This window comes from Oncorhynchus tshawytscha, linkage group LG19 (genome assembly GCF_018296145.1).
Source record: "Oncorhynchus tshawytscha isolate Ot180627B linkage group LG19, Otsh_v2.0, whole genome shotgun sequence".
Lineage (NCBI taxonomy): Eukaryota > Metazoa > Chordata > Actinopteri > Salmoniformes > Salmonidae > Oncorhynchus > Oncorhynchus tshawytscha.
Genome location: NC_056447.1, coordinates 50,063,165 through 50,077,765, shown reverse-complemented (window position 1 = coordinate 50,077,765; position 14,601 = coordinate 50,063,165). Strand labels below are relative to the sequence as shown.

The window sequence follows — 14,601 nt, the reverse complement described above, 5'->3', positions numbered from 1 at the left end:
AGAACAGGTCCTAAAATCAAAACATGAGGGAGTCTGGATTTGTGATGAATAAAACGAGGGTGTTACTTTGGCTTCAACATGGGGTATGAGCTGTTTTGGAAGAGCACAGTCTGTAGGCCTAAGTGTGTGACGTTCAACAACTGTAGGTAGGATGAAAAACGGACAACTAGCTAATGTTGTTCTGTGTTGAGAGAGCAATTTAGCATGAATCAAAAGCAGCTTTCCTGGCTCGGATTTTGCATGCTGGTCTGAGCCTTCCAGGAAATGAGGGGATTTTTTTTTATTTTTGCAGGTAAAAGTCGGAATTTACAGAATGGAATCAAATTTGTTATTTTTTTCCTACCGAATGTGAACGTGTTATTAGTTAGCATTGGGGACGCAGACCAGTTGGAAACTATAGCAAGCAGATTTTGGGGACGATGAGAGGGGGGGCGGGGACCTACTCCCAAACTCAAGGCACTTTACAGTAGGACCCCTTGCTGAATTGGTTGCTTGTAAACTGCATTAAGAACTCCACCACCCACCAGCTACATTACCCTCCTGTGTTCCTTTACTAAGGTCTGCTAAGCTACAGTACTTAGAAAAATCTGGTTTCTGAGTTTTATTCACGAAGAGAGATGCACGTTATTAAATCCAGATTTTGCGTACTCTCAGGTTGCACGTTGACATATTTCATGCTGTGTTTTATATGGCCAACTCGTAATATACAACATACAGAGCATTCGGAAAGTTTTCAGACCTTTTCACTTTTTCCACATTTTGTTACATTACAGCCGTATTCTAAAATTGATTCAATTAAATGTTTTCCTTATCAATCTACACACAATATCCCATTATAACAAATCGAAAACAGGTTTTTCGAAATGTGTGCAAATTTATAAAAAAAATACCTTATTTACAGTGGGGAGAAGAGGTATTTGATACACTGCCGGTTTTGCAGGTTTTCCTACTTACAAAGCATGTAGAGATCTGTAATTTTTATCATAGGTACACTTCAACTGTGAGAGATGGAATCTAAAACAAAAATCCAGTATGTATGCTTTTTAAGTAATTAATTTGCATTTTATTGCATGTTTCCTGTCTCTCTGTGCCAGTTCATTTTGTTTTCCCCAGTGTATTTATCCCTGTGTTTCCTGTCTCTCTGGGCCAGTGTATTTATCCCTGTGTTTCCTGTCTCTCTGTGCCAGTTCGTCTTGTTTTCCCCAGTGTATTTATCCCTGTGTTTCCTGTCTCTCTGGGCCAGTTCATCTTCTTTTCCCCAGTGTATTTATCCCTGTGTTTCCTGTCTCTCTTTGCCAGTTCATCTTGTTTTCCCCAGTGTATTTATCCCTGTGTTTCCTGTCTCTCTGTGCCAGTTCGTCTTGATTTCCCCAGTGTATTTATCCCTGTGTTTCCTGTCTCTCTGTGCCAGTTCATCTTGTTTTCCCCAGTGTATTTATCCCTGTGTTTCCTGTCTCTCTGGGCCAGTTCATCTTGTTTTCCCCAGTGTATTTATCCCTGTGTTTCCTGTCTCTGTGTGCCAGTTCATCTTGTATGTTTAGTCAAGTCAACCAGCGTTTTTTCCCCTTACTCCTTTTCTATTCTCTTTTGCTAGTCTTCCCGGTTTTGACCACTGCCTGACTCTGCCTTTGCTATTCTCCTTTTGCTAGTCTTCCCGGTTTTGACCACTGCCTGACTCTGCCTTTGCTATTCTCCTTTTGCTAGTCTTCCTGGTTTTGACCACTGCCTGACTCTGTGTTTGCTATTCTCCTTTTTCTAGTCCTCCCGGTTGTCTTTCTGGACTCTGTAACTGCCTGCCTGGCCATTCTGCTTGCCTTGACCTCGAGCCTGTCTACCACTCTGTACCTCCTGGACTCTGAACTGGTTTTGACCTTTTGCCTGTTAACGACCATTCTCTTTCCTCCTCCTTTTGGATTATTAAACATCTTAAACTCCAACCATCTGCGTCCTGTGTCTGCATCTGGGTCTCGCCTTGTGTCATGATACAGCATCATGCTGTGGGGATGTTTTTCAGCGTCAGGGACTGCGAGACCTGTCAGGATCAAGGGAAAGATGAATGTACAGACAGGTCCTTGATGAAAACCTGCTCCACAGCACTGAAGACCTCAGACTGCGGCGAAGGTTCACCATCCAACAGGACAATGACCCTAAGCACACAGCCAAGACAATGCAGAAGTGGCTTCGGGACAAGTCTCTGAATGTCCTTGAGTGGCACAGCCAGAGCCTGGACTTTAACCCTAGCGAATATCTCTGGAGAGACCTGAAAATAGCTATGCAGCGACGCTCCCCATTCAACCTAACAGAGCTTAAGAGGATCTGCAGAGAAGAATGGGAAAAACTCCCCAAATACCGGTGTGCCAAGCTTGTAGCGTCATACCAAAGACTCAAGCTGTAATCGCTGTTAAAGGTGCTTCAAGGTGCTTCAAGTACTGAGTAAAGGTTCTGAATGTAAATGTGATATGTCAGGTTTTTATTTGTAATACATTTCTAAAAACCTGTCTGTAATGTAACAAAATGTGAAAAAAGTGAAGGGGCCTGAATGCCTTACGAATGCACTGTATATACAAAAGTATGTGGACACCCTTTCAAATTAGTGGATTTGGCTACTTCAGCAACACCCGTTGCTGCAATCTCCATAGACAAACATTGGCAGTAGAATGACCTTACTGAAAAGCTCAGTGGCTTTCAACGTGACACCGTCATAGGACGCCACCTTTCCAACAAGTCAGTTCGTCAAATTTTTGCCCTGCTAGAGCTGCCCCGGTCAACTGTGCTGTTACTGTGAAATGGAAACGTCTAGGAGCAACAACGGCTTAGCCATGAAGTATTAGGCCACAGAAGCTCACAGAACGGGACCCACCAAGTGCTTTAAAAAATCTATATATATATATATATTTAACTATGCAAGTCAGTTAAGAACAAATTCTTATTTACAATGACGGCCAAACCCAATGCTGGGCCAATTGTGCGCCGACATATGGGACTCCCAATCTCGGCCGGTTGTGATACAGCCAGGATTCAAACAGGGTGTCTGTAGTGACACCTCTAGCACTGAGATGCAGTGCCTTAGACCGCTGCGCCACTCGGGAACCCAGTGCTGAAGTCTTTAGCGTGTAAAAATTGTCTATCCTCCATTGCAACCCTCACTACCGAGTTCCAAACTGCCTCTGGAAGCAACGTCAGCACAAGAACTGTTCGTCTGGAGCTTCATGAAATGGGTTTCCATGGCTGAGCAGCCGCACACAAGCCTAAGATCACCATGCGCAACGCCAGGCGTTGGCTGGAGTGGTGTAAAGCTCACCGGCAGTGGAAACAGTCCAACGGACAAATTTTGGTTTGGCCGATTGCAGGAAACCGCTACCTGCCCGAATGCATAGTGCCAACTGTAAAGTTTGGAGGAGGCGGAATAATGGTCTGGGGCTGTTTTCCATGGTCCGGGCTAGGCTCTTTAGTTCCAGTGAAGGGAAATCTTAACGCTACAGCATACAATGACATTCTAGATGTTTCTGTCCTTCCAAATTTGTGGCAACAGTTTGGGGAAGGCCCTTTCCTGTATCAGCATGACAATGCCCCCGTGCACAAAGCGAGGTGCATTGAGAAATGGTTTGTTGAGATGTGTGGAAGAACTTGGCTGGCCTGCACAGAGCCCTGACCTCAACCCCATTGAACACATTTGGGATGAATTGGAATGCCGACTGTCAGCCAGGCCTAATCACCCAACATCAGTATCCGACCTCACTAAAGCTTTTGTAGCTGAATGGAAGCAAGTCCAACGTCTAGTGGAAAGCCTTCCCAGAAGAGTGGAGGATGTTATAACAGCAGAAGGGGGACCAATTCCATATTAATGCCCATGATTTTGGAATGAGATGTTCGACGAGCAGGTGTCCACATACTTTTGGGCATGTCGTGTATTTGGGACTTGCTGACCTTAAATGTATACTGTTCATCTAAATCATCACATGATCATTCTATTTTTATCTGGTAAAATATACTATCTATGTTTAACTAAGGTCTGTATATTTAGATCTATACATTTAGATAATATAATCATACACTCATGTTTATGCAGTAATAATTTTTTTATTGATTATTACACTGTTGCAATATTTCAATGCAGCGGTCACGAGCCTTATTAAGCTTCTGATTAATGCTGTCTTTGAAAGAGACTTGTTATCCCCTATCGGCTCCATAAAAACATATTTATGTTGTTGTTGAAAACATGTCTGACAAGAGAAAACTGTATACCGTCCTACATTTTATTTTTGACAGGTATCCAAATCTTCAAACTCTCTGAGAATCTCTCATGGCCATCTACTGGCTGTATTATTGACCAGGGTTGGGGTCAATTCCATTTCAATTCAGTCGTTTCAGAAAGAAAACTGAAATTCAGTGATTTGAAATGGAATTGACTCCAGCCCTGTGGTCTAACTTTACTCTATTGAATAAAGACTAGATTCTTCTCTGGCCACTGTGACCATTACGTGGCAGCCTGGTTGACTGAGGTGGTCAAGGTTACTGTAAGGCCTGTAGTGTGGGTTGTGTGTGGTTGGGTTTCTCTGAGGTTTCGGTCACGTTCCCAGGGGACGGTGGTGAGGCCCTGAGACCTGTTTACCTCGGAGGCCAAGGGGAGCTCCTGCATGGATGGGGGCTTTTGTTGGTGGGCCGGACACTTGTCCTTGAGACGATTATGTCACTATAAACTAATGCAAAAGGTGTCATCAGAATCCATAATATTTCATACTGTTTACATGCTGTACCTGTTTAGATGTCAAGGGACAGAGATGACAGGGCTTTGTAGTCATAATGATGTCATATAACACAATTACATTCTCTTCTGTATTCTTTGTTACAGTGTTGCTTGGGCGCCACCTTCTTGTTAGTGCTGGTCTGTATGTGTGTCTGTGTGTGTGCCATCAGGACTGGACTGAGATGGGCAGGGGGAGGGGTGGGTGGGGGGTTGGGGGGGGGGCAGTGTTTGCAGCTTCACCCACTAACTAGGGAGGGGCTGTACTCTCACTTACTCACACATGCTAACACACAAACATATGGTCGCTTGGAGTGGTCAGACAAGGCAGCAGCGTGCTTCACACTCTCTCACCTCCCCCTGCTCTTGCTCCAGCCATACAGACATGATGCTACAGGAGAGCACTTCACAAGACTGTTACAGGAGCTATCGGCATAACAGAAGCTGATGTGCTGCAGTCTGATGTGCCTCACTTTTTTTCTTCATTTTATCGTTCCTTTTTCATTGGGATTTGTGAGATAAATAATTACCTAAATATACAGGAGATATTGGGAAGGTAGCTGGCTAGACCAGTCTCAAGGGGGTTTCCCCATGTTACCCTCTCGCTGAAGGTCTTACTCTGAACCATATAGAATTGGGCAGAATAAATACGAGTTTCTTATTTTTTGTGAAGATATCTCTATTTTGGATCTTAGAACGTTTGGAAAGAAATCTCTATTTGGGATCTTTGGAAAGTTTGCAAAGATATCTATTTTTGGGGAATTTGCAAACTGGAAAAAACCTTTTTGTGGATAACTTGTTTTGGAAATCTACTCCATGTGAGTATTTTTCATTTGGTGTATTTGATGTTTATTTGGAAGTACCAGAAAAGCCTCTCTCTGCTTCGATAAATTCTTTACTAGGTATTTCAGTATTAGCCTAGGTATTTCAGTATTAGTCTAGGTATTTCAGTATTAGTCTAGGTATTTCAGTATTAGTCTAGGTATTTCAGTATTAGTCTAGGTATTTCAGTATTACCAGGTGGTCTTGTTTAGTAGACAGAATTGGTGTCAGGCACGGGAATCAAAGGTGGCTCAGAAAGTTGTTGAGTTGGTCAGCAACCAGATTCATGCTGCCAAGTAAAAACCACCTGATAAGTAGCAGTAAGGTAAGCTGCAAACTTCTGAGGGGGTTTTCTGTACCACTTACAGTACGGCATAAAATATCATTTCTCAACACATCATACTCAACAAATGAAAGGGGCTTTAAGTGTTCTATTTAAATATTTGTATTGTTGTTTTCAATTTGTGTTTGCAGGGGGCCATTTCAAATAAATAATTGGTATTATGTATTTTACAACACCTTAATAAACCATGTTATGTACATAGTTGATACTGTACATACTTTAGTTCCTGGTGAATAGCGATACAATGAAGGATGGAACATTGTCTGTTGCGTGTTCTAGAGTTCCAGACTTCCAATTCCAGAATGCTGTGTTCCAGAGGCATGCTCCAGCAGTGGAGTCTAGCTGTGTTCCTGCTGTACTCTTCTGTCCCTCTCTACGGGAGACGCATCGATGCTCTCACTAACAGAATGTAAGTCTCTGTTTTTCACTAGTTTACAAACTGTAGATTCTCTCCGTTTCACTCTCTATTCATTATCATATTACCTCCTTTTTGAATATTAAATGGTACAAGAAAAGGTAGATCAATCAATGACATCTTTTAAACAAATCACTGGACTCGCGTCTAAGTTTGATCAAACACAGGACTGCTTTACTCCATCCATTGTTCGTTGATTTGAGAAAAGAGGTCTAGATATGCGGACAAGAATAGATCCACTGTACAGAACAACAAATGACATACTAGATTTAAGTGGTACAACTTGAAAATAAATGGAACAAGCAAATATATTTTTATTCAATACATTATATATTTGATGGAATATAATATGTTTATGGAATATACTAAATCATTGGTCAATTGTCTATATATTAGACCTGCATGTACAGTATTTGAGTTGTCTCATGTAAAAACAAACGTTTTCATGAATTCACGCCTACATAAATCCTAACTCCCTGCGTTAAAGTTTGGATTGACATTGTTGGTGAGGGTGACATGTTTTGTGGTTAACAGGATCTGTCCCATTTCTTCAATTTTTGCCTAAAATGACATACCCAAATCTAACTGCTTGTAGCTCAGGACCTGAAGCAAGGATATGCATATTCTTGGTACCATTTGAAAGGAAACACTTTGAAGTTTGTGGAAATGTGAAATGATTGTAGGAGAATATAACACAATAGATCTGGTAAAAGATAATACCATGAAAAAACCAACAGTTCTTTTGGTTTTCTTTTGTACCATCATCTTTGAAATGCAAGAGAAAGGCCATAATGTATTACTCCAGCCCAGGTGCAATTTTGATTTTGGCCACTAAATGGCAGCAGTGTATGTGCAAAGTTCTAGACTGATCCAATGAAACATTGTATTTCTGTTCAAAATGTTGTATCAAGACTGCCCAAATGTGCCTAATTTGTTTATTAATAACTTTTCATGTTCAAAATTGTGCAACTCTCCTCAAACATTAGAATGGTATTATTTCACTGTAATAACTACTGTAAATTGGACAGTGCCGTTAGATTAACAAGAATTACATTTTTCTGCCAATATCAGATACGTCTATGTCCTGGGAATTTTTCTTGTTACTTACAACCTCATGCTAATCGCATTAGCCTACATTAGCTCAACCATCCCGTGGACGGGACACCGATCCCGAAGAAGTTTTAAATATATGCCTCATAGCATGGTCTTTTCTTACATTATAGTGTTCACATAGAACAGCTCCCAGCTTCCACTGTACATGTCTTGTTTATGCTGCCACCTATTGAGGTCTACTGGAACATGACCTTGGCTGCCATTCAACAATCAACACCTCACAAGTAGGTAGTTTAGAGTCACTATACTGTACAGTAGGTAGGTACCACTGTACACAAGACAGCTGTAAGAGAAAGGGATATGTTGATAGGTAGGGTTGTTAATACTGTCTCTGCAAAGAGTCAAGTCTCCTACTGAGACTCAATTAGTAAGTTACTGTCAGCTCACTATGGAGCTCCTGAAGGGGTATTGCAAAGAGACCAATTCCATTTCATTGACTTAATTGAAATGCAACTGTCCCCAACCTGTGATTATTCTCCATTGCCATCTACTCTTAAAAGGAGAGTGAGTCCAGTTGAAACAATCTCCTTCTCCCCTCTCCATTCAGGAGGAGGTCAGTGAGCCACGCCCAGCTGATGCACGATAAGGGCCGTTCCCTGCATGAGTTCAAGAGACGGCACTGGATCCAGGAACTACTAGACCAAGTCCACACGTCCGACAGCGAGCGAGCCCCGGCTCCCCAGAGCAGGACCAGTGCTAATGAGTGTCACAGCACCTTCAGCGGAAGCGCCCTATCCCCCCCCAAACCCTCTGGAGGGACCAAGAACCTCCCCCTGAGCTTCCGGCTGGGAGGGGAGGGGAGCAACCTCCCCCAGGAGACCAACAAATCTGTGGCCTACAAACACCAACCTCTGAAGGTGGTCACCAAGAGGAAAAAGAAGGTGAAGGGAGAGAGAGGGAGACGGAAGGAGAGCGAGAAGAGGAGGAGGAGGGCTCGCTCTGTAGTCACAAGTCTTACGACACAAAGAGAGGAGTTACAGAGGACACAAGACACTGTGTGACAAACATACTTCATGATGTAGCCTTTGGGTGGCGCTGCACTAAGGACTCTGACTGACAAAGATTCCAGCATCACTGACTGAGACTCAGCCTAATGTCTCAGACTCGAAACAACTGGTCTCTCCATACCATGGCCATTGGTCTTTGCTTGTATTGTTTTAATCTGCTGCTTTTTCCTTGTGCCTTGATATACAGTAATATGTTGCTACTTTTATTATAACACATAACTTCTGTATACATATTTATTAGGTAAATAATATGAAAATCATCAGCCATGTTAAATGAATCTTTAACTCATCCCTAGTTAGATAACAATGTAAGATATGGGCCCTTCAGGAGCAATTTACTGTATCTCCCCAATACCCTTTAAATCCTCTTCAATCAGATGTCCATGTGTAAAGTACAACATAAGCAACACAGTAAACGTTACGCATAAAATATTTATTGTTTGTACATATTTAAATTCACAAAATGAGGGAGGATCATTCTTTCTTTTTTTTACTGCCCGGTAGCTTTTTAGATAGTCGATATTGTGAATATATCATTTCTTATCTGTAGTTAGTATTATTAGATCCATAACAAATGTTTTTACCATAATTTATTTCATTTGAACTGTATATTTATTTTGTGAATGTATTACCGTGCTGCTGATTTTTTGATATTTTATAATAACATAAAATGCACTTTAGATATAATGATGATATCCATATGTTTTGTTAAGTTACATTGTTATAAGTGTTCTCATTTGTGGTTGATTTTAATTAAGAAAGAAAACGTTCCTTTGTTGATAAACCCTTTATTTTTATTTTTATTCTTGGTTTCTAATATTACCCAATCATCTCATTGACTAGTAAGTTATTGGATCGTCCATCAAATTCTCTCTAGTTTTAAAATATTTTTTTTTTATAAAAACAAGCCAGAGTTGAAACTGTTGGTATGATTACAGACTTGTTAAGATTCATGTCATGTTTAGCATTTGCACTGAGAGCACAATCATTAAAATAATAATAATAATAATCAAACCAAAGATTAAAATCTTCATGAAAACATTGTGTTCTCTCTTTATGTGATGTACTACAATCAAATACTCTATCTTACTATTCTCTCTCATTGAACGTGGAGTTATGAAAGAGAAATGCATCTATGTATTTGTTGACTGTTCACAAGGTACCTTACAAGGTTGTTCATGTCACACTAGAGAACCACGTGGTGTATTTTAACAGCCTCTCTCTGACTGAATGGACTGTATATTATGGGCTTGCGTCCCAAATGGCACCCTATTCCTTGTATAGTGCTGGGCCCTGGTCAAAGGTAGTGCACTGGATAGGAAATAGGGGGCCATTTGGGACACAGGCATGGATCTGCTGGTAATGGAGGAGAGGAGAGAGAGTACCCGGCAGCAAAGTTAGTAGACTAGCTACATCCTGTCCTAAGAGCCTTGGGCTCAGGCAATTAGCTGGACAGTCATAAACATAGCAGAATGTCCTGATAAAGACTCCGTCAGAAGACTATAGCTCCACAGCTATGAAAAAAATCAATGTAAGAATGGACTGGAAGAATGGACAGAGGCATTAATAACTCACTCATTGAGAGAGAGAGAGAGAGAGAGAGAGAGAGCGAGAGAGAGGAGGAAGAGAGGAGGGAGGGAGGGAGGAAGAGAAGAGGGAGAGAGGGAGGAGGGAGAGAGGGAGGGAGGAGGGGGGGAGAGGGAGGGAGGGAGCGAGGGAGAGAAGAGGGAGGGAGGGAGGGAGGGAGGGAGGGAGGGAGGGAGGGAGGGAGGGAGGGAGGGAGGGAGGGAGAGAGAGAAGAGGGAGAGAGGGAGGGAGGAGGGAGGGAGAGAGAGAGAGAGAGAGAGAGAGGGAGGGAGGGAGGGAACAGACAACAGAACAGGAAGGATCCTTGTTCTATGAAAGGTCGGAGAAGGTCTGTGATAAGACCTCTCACTTTATCACTTCCATTCAGCCACAATAATAGCCTACAGTAATTGCCATAGAAACTGCCAATGTCAACAACAAAACATCTGAAAATATACATTCATACAGTCATAAACCTCTGTGGAATTCAAAACACTGGAGTGTGCGTCTGTGTGAGTCTGTATCTTTAAACTCAGTCGACCAGAATCAATTTGACCTGTGGGTGGTGTTCGCTTTCCTTTGCTCCATAGTCCGCAATCAAAGTTTAATACAGAGAGTCAAGGATCAAATCAAATCACATTTTTATTCTCACACGAAATACCATTTTCTTAAAACAATTTTCATCATTATGGGGACCTTCTAAATTAAATTCACGGAGTGGCTGCCGAATTCACCCATGTCGGAGAACTGCAATTTATCTTGGTACACATGAACTTCACTCAATAAATAAGAGTATGGCGAGTACCCCACAAGAGCAGAACAGAGTCATCCAAACAATTATTTCAGAAACAGAACATGTCCATGTAGTTTTCAATACTATAATAACAGTGATTTAGTCTGTTTTTTCAGTTATTTGTGGTTATAAAACCTAAATCAAGCTAATTATATTCCAAGTATATAAAGTGTATTTATATAGTGTACGACCCGGGGAACAGTTAAAGGGGAGGGGGGATGAATGAGCCATTTGGAAGCTGGGGATGATTAGGTGGCCATGATGGACAAATTGGGAATTTAGCCAGGACACCGGGGTTAACACCCCTACTCTTACAATAAGTGCCATGGGATCCTCAGTGACCACAGAGAGTCAGGACACCTGTTTAACATCCCATCCGAAAAGACAGCACCCTACACAGGGCAATGCACTGCCATGGGATATTTCTTTTTAGACAAGAGGAAAGAGTGCCTCCTACTGGCCCTCCAACACTACTTCCAGCAGCATCTGGTCTCCCATCCAGGACCAACCCTGCGTAGCTTCAGAGGAAATACAGCATAGGATACAGGGTGGTATGCTTCTGGCTGTTAGAGGTCAGAGAGCATGGCTCTGGCAGACCTCCTCACCTTGCTGCTCATCCCCTTCACCCTGTAGTCACGTAGGTTGCTGGTTCGAATCCCAGGTCTGACTGGAAAATTGTGGTGGGCCAGCAACCTGAGGGTTGCCAGTTTGAATCGAGGAAAAGAAACACACATAAAAAACTGTTGAGATGGGTATGTGAGCCAGTTACTATACTGGAGGGTTGTAATGGGGATGTGAGCCAGTTACTATACTGCAGGGTTGGGATGTGGGCCAGTTACTATACTGGGGTGTTGAGATGGGGATGTGGGCCAGTTACTATGATGGGGATGTGGGCCAGTTACTATACTGGAGGGTTGTTATGGGGATGTGGGCCAGTTACTATACTAGAGGGTTGTAATGGGGATGTGGGCCAGTTACTATACTGGAGGGTTGATGGATTCAAAATATTAAAAGCTGAGGACTTCCATTCCTCTGTGACAATGAATTAACAATACTTTGGCTACGCGTGGCCGCTGGGGGACACCTCCTGCAAGGTGTAGCAGTTCTCCCTGGCAGCCAGCCCCTAAAGCCTGTGAGCTGTGTCCATGACGCCAGGCCATGATCAACATCAAACCCTACTACCATGGACCTGGTGATCCTGATCTGGGCATCAGACATCTGTATCAGTCTGCCTCTCAGGATCTTTGGCACTAAGGATAGCTTTGGGGCCTGGCCTGGCTGATGTTACTATCTATCTGTCCAACATGCAAGAGAACCACTACCAACAATGGCTTGGTTTGATACTGTACCCTATTTGTTATATGGTAACCAACTTTTTACCTGGTCCACTTCATTTTTTATTTAACCTTTACTTAACTAGGCAAATCAGTTAAAAATCAAATTCTTATTTAGAATGACAGCCTAGGAACAGTGGGTTAACTGCCTTGTTCAGCGGCAGAACAACAGATTTTTACCTTGTCAGCTCGGGGATTCGATCTAGCAACCTTTCGGTTGCTGGCCCAGCGCGGTAACCACTAGGAATAGAGTGCAATTTCAGATAAACATAATGTGTGACAAGAAGCCTTATGTTTAATTCAAAGAATGTCACTGGAAGTAACCAGGTCTGTTTTAAAAAATAAAAAATAATTGTACTGTTATTTAATTTTCTAGAAACAAAATGGTGTCAAAATGTTAATATGAGAGCACACAAACATTCAAATCCAACAGGCGGTCCTGAGCCAGTACATTCTCTACTTCTTTGTCCCCATGCTGTTGATCGCTTTCAACTACACCCGCCTGGCCTGCTTCCTCCACAAGAGCCCTGTCATATCTGTAGTGCCCGACAGCACGCGGCGAGCCTCCCTCATGGTCTTCCTGGCAGCCGGAGCCTTCTCTTGTCTGCTGGCTGCCCGGGTATGATGATGATGATGATGATGATGATAATGACTTAATTTCTCCATTAGGAAATTATTTTTGCATCCTTTTTTTAAATGGCATCTTATTCCCAATATAGTGCACTAGATTTGACCAGGGCCCATTAGGGCCCTAAAGAGTGAATAACTATTCTGATGACTCTTCTTTATTAGGTACATCTTGGAGCTGTGTGTGTACGTCTCCATCGCCACGGCCAGTCCTGGGAGATTTCTACTTCACCTGCAGCGTGCTTCGGTACCTCCACCCCTGTGTTAACACTGCGCTGCACGTGCTGCTGTCTGAAAGGAACCGCCACTGCAGCCGCAGGTTGTCAGCGTCACCACAGAGACCATGTAGACCTCACACACTGGCCACCAGGGGGAGCTGGCTTTGCTTTGGCATGGGGCTAATCTCTAGTCTGGGTACCAGTCTGTTTAGCTATCATTACACTCCTTACCACAACTGTCACGCTAAACGCGTTGGCATATGACACTGAGTACAAGCAGTGGAATGTTCTTTAAACGGACTGGTACCCAGGATAAACCAAGCAGTGGAATGTTCTCTAAACAGACTGGTACCCAGGATAAACCAAGCAGTGGAATGTTCTCTAAACAGACTGGTACCCAGGACAAACCAAGCAGTGGAATGCTTCTGATGCTTCTGGAAGAGGTGTTGGAGGGCCAGTAGGAGACACTCTTTCCTCAGGTCTAAAAAATATCCCAATACCTCAGGACACTGCCCTGTGTAGGGTGTTGTCTTTCGGAGGGGACGTTAAACGGTCACTAAAGATCCCATGGCACATATCGTAAGAGTAGAGGTGTTAACCCTGGTGTCCTGGCTAAATTCCCAAGCTGTCCCTCATACCATCATGGTCACCTAATCATCCCCAGCTTACAATTTGCTCATTCATCCTCCTCTCCCCTGTAACTATTCCCCCTAAATAGCAGCTTTAGCAGCTGTTGTCTATTCTCTTGTGACAGATGATACATAAATATACCATACATTATTTGAGTAGCTGGCTGTAAATGAGAATGTGTTTTCAGTCAACTTACCTGGAAAATAAATGATAGTGGAATTATTTAAATAAATATTGTGTGTGTGCTGGCCAGCTACTCAGCCAGCTACTCAGCCAGCTACTCAGCCAGCTACTCAGCCAGCTACTCAGCCAGCTACTCAGCCAGCTACTCAGCCAGCTACTCAGCCAGCTACTCAGCCAGCTACTCAGCCAGCTACTCAGCCAGCTACTCAGCCAGCTACTCAGCCAGCTACTCAAATAATGTATGGTATATTTAAGTATCATCTGTCACATGAGAATAGACAACAGCCTGGCTACTATTTAGGGGTAGGGGAATCTTTTTTTTCTTTTTAAAAAATGTTCTCCCCAATTTCATGGTATCCAATTGTTAGTAGTTAACATCTTGTACTATTGTTTGTACAGATGAACATGGCACCTTCAGGAGTTTTGAAAATTGCTCCCATGGATGAACCAGACTTGTAGAGGGCTACAATTTTTTTTCCAAGGTCTTGGTTGATTTCTTTTGATTTTCCCATGATGTCAAGCATAGAGGCACTGAGTTTGAAGGTAGGCCTTGAAATACATCCACAGGTACACCTCCAATTGACTCAAATAATGTCAATTAGCCTATCAGAAGCTTCTAAAGATATGACATAATTTTCTGGAATTTTTCAAGCTGTTTAAAGGCACAGTCAACTTAGTGTATGTAAACTTATGACCCACTGGAATTGTGATACAGTGAATTATAAGTGAAATAATCTGTCTGTAAACAATTGTTGGAAATGTACTTGTGTCATGCACAAAGTAGATGTCTTAACCGACTTCCCAAA

The 14,601-nt window shown here is 42.6% G+C and overlaps 2 protein-coding genes across 3 annotated transcripts in view; one reads left to right on the top strand and one right to left on the bottom strand.

Moving 5' to 3' along the window:
- The first annotated feature begins 5,079 nt into the window (after positions 1–5,079).
- Positions 5,080–9,483, top strand: LOC112219158 (parathyroid hormone-related protein-like). The gene is made up of 3 exons (XM_024380363.2): positions 5,080–5,562; positions 6,189–6,318; positions 7,985–9,483. Exons 2-3 carry the CDS (start codon positions 6,212–6,214, stop codon positions 8,436–8,438), a joined length of 561 nt encoding a protein of 186 aa, XP_024236131.1. The 5' UTR covers positions 5,080–5,562; positions 6,189–6,211; the 3' UTR covers positions 8,439–9,483.
- A 5,104-nt stretch (positions 9,484–14,587) lies between these two features.
- The window catches only part of LOC112218907 (cytosolic carboxypeptidase 2-like), a 15,945-nt gene continuing 15,931 nt past the window's right edge, over positions 14,588–14,601 (bottom strand). For both annotated transcript variants that reach the window (XM_042301810.1, XM_042301811.1), the window contains exon 21: positions 14,588–14,601. This exon is cut by the window's right edge and continues 327 nt beyond it. The gene's annotated coding sequence lies outside the window, so the exon portion shown is untranslated.